A 9,323-nucleotide genomic window follows, 5' to 3' on the forward strand; every position below is an offset into this window, starting at 1 on the left:
CTATTTATAAGACATGTCATTAATTTTTTTATCACTGGTTTTTTCTTTTATCTATTGTTAAATATGGTGTGTGTTATTTAATTTTTAATGTATGTACATTCATCAAGGCTAAAGTTGAAAACTCATTAAGGGGGTGTTTGGATAGAAACCAAACTATGTTTTAAAAGTGCTTTTACGGATTACGAAGTTATGTGGAGGAGATTATCTCGTTTTGAAAAATGCTTCTGAAACATGGTTTTGGGTTTCCAAACACCCCCTAAATTTTTATTCTTAATTAACGATTTTAATATTTTTTTAAATTTTAAAAATATAAAATAACTTATAAATAAGATTGAAATAATATTAAATACAAGTAAATTCAAAAATTATTACTAAATTTGAGATAGTATCAATAAAATTTAAGATTTTTTGAATTCTTATAAAATATGTTAGAATTTTTTTTCATAAGAAAATATTTCATAAAAAGAATCTGAAAATTTCTAAATTTCAAGTTAGGGTCTTTTCTTATATTTTAACAGTATGCTTAGTTTGTAAGTAACAAAATATTTTTGTAAAGGTTTCTGATTTGAAATTCTGTAATTTTATCTCCCGGCCGCTGCAGCCTCTGCTTGACCTTAGCTGCCCCAAATGAGCAGATAATGGTCTGAACGAGGGCTATTATCGTCTTTTCTCAGCGGCCTCCGTAAGTACCAAAAACGCTCCCCGTAGGTTCGTTCCAAGATATAAATGATCAAATCACTGGAATTTCCGCGTCTGGATTCTAGGGTTTCTCTGCCTACAATAGCAGAGCAAACCCAATTATTCCTCATTTTTCGTCAAAATTTTCCTTTTTTCCCTCTTGCTTTCAAATTTTCTTGCTTCCCGAACCTATTCTTTCTTTCTTCACACCACCTGATCTTTTCCCATTCCTGTGAAACTCACCATTTTCCGTTCTTTTCTGGTCGACTTCAATTTCTGCAAGCTACATGAAGCTTCTTCAGTCCGATGAGACCGCCTCTGAGGCTTGCGACCTTCCTGAGGAAACCCAAGAAGAGAAACCCTCCAGTTCGTCTGTGGTTGAAGGCATTGACCGTGGCCTTGATAATGGTGATGCGGTTCTCGATGTGTTCGGGAAAACCGTGGAGTTCCCGGTATTGGAGAACGCAGAAGACTCCGTGGAGGGCTTGTATTTTTATAAGAATGTCTACAATTTGATCCCCAAGTCTTTGGGAGGTCTTGCGCGGTTGAAGACATTGAAGTTCTTCGGAAATGAGATTAATTTGTTTGCCCCAGAGTTTGGAAACCTGACGGGCTTGGAGTGTTTGCAGATGAAGATATCTTCTCCTGGAATTGGTGGGTTGCCATTGCATAAGTTGAAGGGTTTGAAGGAGTTAGAGTTGTCCAAAGTGCCTCCGCGGCCTTCTGCTTTCCCTATATTGACAGAGATTGCTGGTCTTAAGTCCTTGTCCAAGCTATCTATTTGCCACTTTTCTATAAGGTTGGTAATTCAATGTGGCTATTTGTTTAATAGTAATTTTGGCTTTCACTGGCAGCTAATGTATGTGCGGGCTGCTTAAGAAGTTGGATTGCCGATTTTCCCTGCTTTGAGTTTAAACTGTCCTCATTGGGTATTTTTTTAGTTAAAATCAAAACTTTCCACATCATAACCTTTTTTCTTCCATCTGGCCAATTTTTTCCCTCCCGAGATAATGGCATTATATGAGTGACGGTTCTCATGATGGAGAATAACTATGCCAAGTTGAAGCATCTGTGCTGAAAGTTAGATTGCATTTGTGGAGATATGGTTTAATTTATCTAGTTTGATGCATATTTTCTTTCTATTAGGGAGTAAACACTTGATCCTGCCATCTGAGTCGGAACCGGTTAATTTCAATTATTTATTTCAACAGTTTGAGTTGTGCTTTTTGAGACTCCAAGCCAAGAATGAATAATTCATAACTCAAGCTCTGGGCAATTCTATTTTTAAATTGAATTCAGATATACACTTGGGTTGTGTTGATTGATATAATAGTTATGTTGCAGAGTAGGGTAACTTATGCTGATTAAATAGGTTTTTCATTCATGTGGTTAGTTGCTTATTAATACTGATTTGGTGGGCCTTTTTTGGTTGTGGTCAGATAAAATTATTAATACTGATTTGGTGGGCCTTTTTTTGTTGTGGTCAGATAAGACCTTGATTTTCTAGCTGCAACTCTTTTGAGTAGTATATGAAAAATTTGCTGCATCATGATTTCAAATGGTCCATTGTCTTGGAATAGTTTATGAGTGTTGCTCGTGGTTAAGGAAGGGGGGTTGAAGAAAATGAAGATGGCTCTCTATTATGATATTGATTAGGCAAACAAGTAGGAGGTTAACTTTGAAAAGCAATTGTGTGGATGCATTGTTTGCCCATGAGCATTTTTCATTTTGTCAACTTTTCAAAGTGGCATCGTGATATGGATAGTAAATTGGACTCCATACTCTGCCAGCAAATAAGAACGTGTCTGGATACACTAAAATCCCTATATCCATCACAGATTATTTTGGCACTTGGTTGCGGTTCTGTTTTGGACGTTTAATTTGGTGATTGATAGTATCAACATCATTAACAACCTCCTTAACATGCTTCACAAGCCTCGTGTTTTGAGATTGTAACATTTTATTGCTTTTTTCTGTTTAGTGGGATCATTAGCATTTTCAGTGAACTATATATTTCTCATTCTTTTTGGTTCTAAATCGTCATGCTTTCTGCTTTTCTGTAGATACCTCCCTCCTGAAATTGGCCTCTTAAAGAAACTGGAGTATCTTGATCTTTCATTCAATAAGATGAAGACACTGCCCTCCGAAATCAGTTATTTGAATGGCTTGATATCTTTGAAAGTTTCCAATAATAAGTTGGTGGAACTACCATCAACTATGGCATCTTTGTCCGGGCTGGAGAACTTGGACCTGTCAAGTAATAGGTTGACTTCACTGGGACCTCTTGAACTTGGGTCTATGCATAAACTTCAGAATTTAAATCTTCAGGTACCTAAGTATAATATTTTTTTTTTTAAATCACAGTACCATGGTCATTAGTTAGTGAGAATATTTTTCCCATACATGTTGTCCATTGCTTTTCTTTTTCTTTTCATCTGACTTTCTTAGTCTTTTTATATTATGAATTTATCTTTATGACGTTATAAGCATATAACTTAATATGTTTGTATCTTGTATGCTTTAACTAGCTCTTATAATGCCAGCAATATATATTTATTCAAATCAATGTGTTGAATGTAACATTGTATTTTAATTTGTTTTTCTCGGTCAGCTTAGCTTACGTGTTCAGCTGTATGTGTTCTAGCATATTGTATGCAATAATTTGGTCTGTTTTTCTTTCCTAAATATTTGGTGAAATTGTTTAACGTGGTGGCATCTGACAGCGTTGGACATGGGGGGACACCAGAATGAAGGTGCCTCTGTGCATCTAAGGTATTGATTTTGTGTTCGTAGCTTGCCTATGAAGCAAAACATGATGGATCTGGGATTTTTGTGCACATTCACGCACATAACTATCTATACTTCTTTTGTGTAGGCTTGTAACCATAAGTTAAAAGTTTGGTGTGCAAGTGGAGTCCTTGTTCTGTTTTTTTTTTTTTTTGGGGGGGGGGGGCTTCTGGTTATGTGAATTTAACATTTTTGAATTTTTGTTTTCAAGTTCAATAAGCTGCGCAGCATGCTTCAAATACCTTCATGGATTCATTGTAATATGGAAGGAAACGACAGAGGTGAATGCAGCGATGATTTTAGCAGTTCTTCTGTTGAAATGGATGTCTATGAAACGAGTTCACTGGAGAATGATGGACTACTTTCACATGGTGAGGACTGCAGATTATCCCTTCTTTTTTTTTTGTTAGGCCAAATATAATCCTTTGTTTTTGGAATCACCTTTGTCTTCATTTGAGTTCATATATGTGGAGCCAAATTTACTCACATGGTTCTTTTCTGCAGCATCTCGTAATAGCTCATCAAGCCTATTAACTAGCTCCTCGTCTAGTAGATGTTTTGCAACGCGGAAATCAGGTAAAAAGTGGAAGCGGCGGCACTACTTACAGCAGAAAGCCCGCCAAGAGTGCTTAAACAACAGCAGGAAGTGGAAAGGTTTAAATAATTCACAACTGGGCAAGGACATGCATAGAATTTGTGAATCAGAAAACCAAGGCAGCCTTGCTGTTGAAAACTGCAGTGAAGCTCGTCCATCAGATAGTGTGTGTCTGGACAATGAAGCTAAAAAGATGGTCTCAGAAGAAGCTGGGAATGACAGTGTAATTGATGATGTTAACAACAATGAAGTGGGTATTGAAAAGCAATTTAAGGATTGTTCCAGTAGAAGCGAAGATGAAAACGATGCTTCCTTATGCCCGTTGGAGAATGGACCTAGTGGGCAGGACAATGCATCAAGTTCAGAATCTTTGAAGCATATTTCTAAATCAAAGAGACATTCAGAAAGGGATCTTGATAATCCTAAACCATGCAAGTCTAGAAAACCAATTGGTGATAGCTCATCATTGTCCTACAAGTACAGTAGATTATCATTTTGTGGTGCCGAAGACCATCTGCCAGATGGTTTTTATGATGCTGGACGTGATCGACCTTTTATGCCCCTTGAGAGTTATGAGCAAAATCAGTGCCTTGCCTCTCGTGAAGTCATCTTAGTGGACAGGTTTTTTATTGTTTTTTTTTACTATTTATTAGTAAAATAACTAGTGGCCAACCCCTGCAAATGCAAGTGAATTATTATTTATGTACCTTTTTAAGGAAAAAATTCAATCATACATACAATTATATCACGGTAATTATTGATTCTTATATATATTATATATATATATATATGGCCCAATTTGAAATGGAGATGGTAAAATTTAAAGGAAATATGAAAATACTGTAAAGAGGAAAAGTGCATGGAGCTCAATGATAAAATTACAGTTTTGAAAATACTTGACCAGAAAAGCGCACAATTAAAAAAGTTGTCATGTGGATATACAAATAGTAAAACTACTATTCATGTGTTTTTAATTAGAGTAGATTGGATATAATTAGAATTAATACTACTATTACTACTATTATATGAAGTATGTGCTATCTACTTGGACATGGGCATTCAGAACAATTTCTTGGGTGCAGAGTGTTACAATAATTGTGTCGGGCTGTTTCTTAATGTTTTCCTCCCTTTTATCAGAGAAAGAGATGAAGATCTGGATGCCATAACACTCTCTGCTCAGTCATTGGTGCGTCATTTGAAGCAGTGGAATGATTTTACCAAACATGGGAATCAAGTTGCTCTTGATAGCTTCCAGATTGCTTCGCTGCTTGCCCTCTTTGTATCAGATCATTTTGGGGGCAGTGATAGAAGTGCTATTGTAGAAAGGACACGAAAAGCAGTGTCTGGTTCAAACTATCACAAGCCTTTTGTCTGTACATGCTCAACTGGAAGCAACAATGGTATTAGTGCTTCCTCCAAACCAGTTGTAAACAGTGAAGACATTACTCTTGCTAGTAACTCTGAAAAATCTCTTGAGTCTTTAAAAAGGAGACGAAATTCAATCATAGTTCCCATTGGATCTGTGCAGTTTGGTGTGTGTAGACATAGAGCTCTGCTTTTGAAGGTAACCATTGTTGCTTTAATCATATTACTACATTGCATGTACATCATTTTCTGTAATTACTATTGTTTACCTATGACGACCTAATGCAATTTCTGTCAGTATTTATGTGATCGCATGGAGCCTCCAGTACCCTGTGAGCTTGTCAGGGGTTTCTTAGATTTTTCACCACATGCCTGGAACACCATCGTAGTTAACAGAGGTGATACCCAGGTTAGAATGATAGTTGATGCATGCCGGCCGCATGATATAAGAGAAGAGGCAGACCCTGAGTTCTTTTGCAGGTCTGTACTTCATACCTTGATTAGCAATTCTTTTTCATGTAAAATGTCATTTTGTTCTCGTTAAGAATTGAGATAAACATATATGGTGAATGTTAGTTATTTTTATTTGGTTGCTGAAGCATAGCTTTTGATAATGCAAAGGAAAGTTTGACAGTATATCTGTAGTAACTAGACATTTTGGCATCCTAGAATCTGGACTTATTTTTCTGAAATTATTAATCAGTGCTGATGAAGTGAGACAAACTTTCTTTCGCTATTCTCAAGTAGTCCTTTATTTCTTTGTAGGAGCAAACTCTGAATAGTTTTATTTAATGCATAAAAAAAGTGTGGCCCTATATCATCAGATAGATATGTTACTTTTGAGTTCCTGAATGAATGTTGCTGTCCTGTGCAAGTGTTGCTTGGGAGTGTGTTTAATTCTAAGATTTCTGGAATTTATATAGGTTCTTTGTAATCTGACGACTTGTTTATGATTCCAATTCCCAGGTATATACCTCTTAGTCGAACCAAAGTTCCTATTTCATCTGACGGAACTCCTGGTCCTGGTTGTTCATTTCCATCTCTCTCTACATGTGACGAATTTGAGAAGGCATCTTCAAGTACTTTAGTTCGGTGCAAATTTGGGTCAATTGAGGCTGCAGCAAAGGTGTGTTACCTAAAGTGTTGTTGGGACTCTAGCTTAATTGTATTATCTATCTAGAGATTGTTATGTTCTCAAGTAATGCGTCGCTGTGAATTTACCTCATAATGTTAATGGGTGGTTTGGATTTGCAGTAGATGGGAAGAAGGGGTTTTTCTTTTTTAAATGTTCAAATTACTTCTGTACAACATATATCTTTAATACATTTTCTGTGATGTCTCAGGTGCGTACTTTGGAAGTGAAGGAGAGTTCACCAGACAAAATAAAAAACTTTGAATATAATTGTTTGGGAGAAGTGAGAATTTTAGGTGCTTTGAAACACCCTTGTATAGTTGAAATGTATGGACACCAAATATCTTACAAGTGGACTCTTCTAGAAGATGGTAATCCTGAGCATTGTGTTTTAAGGTCTGCAATTTTTATGGAGTACATAGAAGGGGGCTCTTTGAAGGTAAGCTTGGTTGTAATCCTTTTTTGTTATTGTTGACAGCTTTTTTAAAATGGTTTAGTTATTTTCTCCTTGCATATTCCATCAGACCTATCTTGACAAGTTATCAAAAGCTGGTGAAAAGCATGTTCCGGTAGAGCTGGCTCTGTATATCGCCAAAGATGTTGCATGTGCATTGTCAGAGCTACACTCAAAGCACATAATTCATCGTGATGTAAAAAGTGAAAACATTCTAATTGCTTTGGATAGAAAGAAAGATGATGGCACCCCTACTGTGAAGCTTTGTGATTTTGACAGCGCAGTGCCACTAAGATCACCTTTGCATAGCTGCTGTATCGCTCATGTGGGAGCGCCTCCTCCTTATGTGTGCACTGGAACGCCACGATGGATGGCTCCAGAGGTTATGCGGACTATGTACAAAGAAAATACTTATGGATTGGTAAGATCCTTTACTTGATCATCTATACTCTGAGCTTATTATTGATCTATATTAAGCTAATGCCTCTCTAGGTTTACAGTTGACATTTAAATGAGCAATTTAGAGTGCAACTATCTGGGGATGATTTTTACTTCTTACAGAAGAATATCCAGCTATTTCAAGTTCTAGTCAATTCCTTTCTTATCTATTCTTTGATGTATGCCTTGCTAGCATCAATTCTGAATGCATATGATGTTTGTGGGCATTGAATTCTTGATTTCGTTACATGTTTTATACTGATAATAGTTTGGTAGTTGCTTTATTCTTTGATGCTGATTATAGTCAACCTAAGTTTCACATTGAAAATGATTCAACGTCTATGAACTGATGCAGCATTTATTGGGTTGTAATACTTCTTTCCTTGTAACAGGAAGTTGATATCTGGTCATTTGGATGCTTACTTCTGGAGCTTCTCACGCTGCGTGTTCCATTTTCTGGGCTGTCTGATTTACAATTCCATGACATTCTACAGGTTTGTTTTCCTCTTTTATACTTAGAAAAGCAGATAGCAAGTTCTTTCTTGAATGACTTTTTTTTCACATTATCTTTTCAGATGGGTAAACCACCACAATTAACAGAAGAACTGGAGGCCCTGAGTTCACTGAATGAACCCACGATGATTCGATCCGGTGATGAGCCAGACAAATCAGATACTGAGGCAGACTTGATGAAATTCCTTGTTGATTTGTTTCATAGGTGTGTGGAAGAAAATCCGGCCAAACGACCTACAGTAAAAGAAATCTATGAAATGCTGCTTGAACAAACATGCCGTCTAAAAGTACAAGATGTTGACAATAGTTAGGTTCTCAGTTTGGTTGACCCTCTCACATTCCCTTGGTGTTGTATTATTAGACCAATCTCCAATTTTTTCAAGAATAATTCCCCCCCTAGTGTCTGTAGTGAATAATAATCATTATGTGCAATTCCATTCCAGGATGTTAGATTCAGGCGGCTCTTTTCAATCTGATTGAGATCTGTAAATTTTGTAGCTAGGTCTCTTTTCAGGCTGCCAGTGTTGAGGTCCATGTAGGGTATATTTATGCTGTCACTGGATCTGATTAATTTGTTCAAAGCCTTCCCAATTCTGGTAGGCTTGCCTTGAAAATCTGCAGCAGAATACTGTGTTTCTGGTTTTTCGGTTTCCCATGCGGGTGCTTGCTGTAGTAATCTCTTGATGATCATACAAATTATGCCGTGTTATCCACCATCTGAGCAATTGATATATATTTTCTTGTAATATTGTGCAGGTCTATGTATCCTGTTTAATAAATGCTATACTTGTTCTGTCCTAGTAAAGCTTTTAAAATAAATTATTAGAAGCCATTCTTAACAAGTGGTGTAATTATCTTCTGCCCTTTATTTGAGCGCATGCATGTTGTAAATGTTTTTTTTTTTTGAATATAATGTCATTTTCAACCGTAGAAATTGAATTTTGCTAAAAAAAAAAAAAAAAAACCAAAAAATTGAATTGTTACTTCCAACAGTGTGAATCATCATTAATTATCAAATGTGTAAGTTACAGATGATTAGGCTTATTCTTTAAATTTTATGTAATGCATGGAGGACTGATCTAGTTTAAATCAATAAAAAAAAATATATGTAATTTATTTATAGCGAATTGTAATTAGAATCGTATTTCTTTTATTCTAAATTTGATACCCCCTCTTTCCGGTGTGTCTTATTCTTTTTTATAAGAGAAATTTAAATGTTATCTCAAAATTTATTTGTAAACTTTTTATTTTATTCTCATTTAATTACGCATTCTCTTTTTCCCAGCATAACTTTCTCTTGCCTTATTACACATTCTCTCTTCACTACATATTCTCCCTCTTCCACATAAATGAGGATATTT

General features: G+C 36.0%; 1 protein-coding gene across 1 annotated transcript; it reads left to right on the top strand.

Annotated features, from left to right (window-relative positions):
* The first annotated feature begins 745 nt into the window (after window positions 1-745).
* On the top strand, window positions 746-8,708 carry LOC114745182 (uncharacterized). The gene is made up of 11 exons (XM_028933336.1): window positions 746-1,477; window positions 2,742-3,006; window positions 3,677-3,836; window positions 3,970-4,681; window positions 5,198-5,624; window positions 5,724-5,905; window positions 6,392-6,551; window positions 6,769-6,996; window positions 7,082-7,432; window positions 7,842-7,943; window positions 8,025-8,708. The coding sequence occupies exons 1-11, from the start codon at window positions 966-968 to the stop codon at window positions 8,271-8,273; spliced, it is 3,348 nt and encodes a 1,115-aa protein (XP_028789169.1). The 5' UTR covers window positions 746-965; the 3' UTR covers window positions 8,274-8,708.
* The last annotated feature ends 615 nt before the right edge of the window (window positions 8,709-9,323 follow it).

Source organism: Neltuma alba, unplaced genomic scaffold (assembly GCF_004799145.2).
Source record: "Neltuma alba isolate B1F8T4 unplaced genomic scaffold, ASM479914v2 tig00004555_pilon, whole genome shotgun sequence".
Classification (NCBI taxonomy): domain Eukaryota; kingdom Viridiplantae; phylum Streptophyta; class Magnoliopsida; order Fabales; family Fabaceae; genus Neltuma; species Neltuma alba.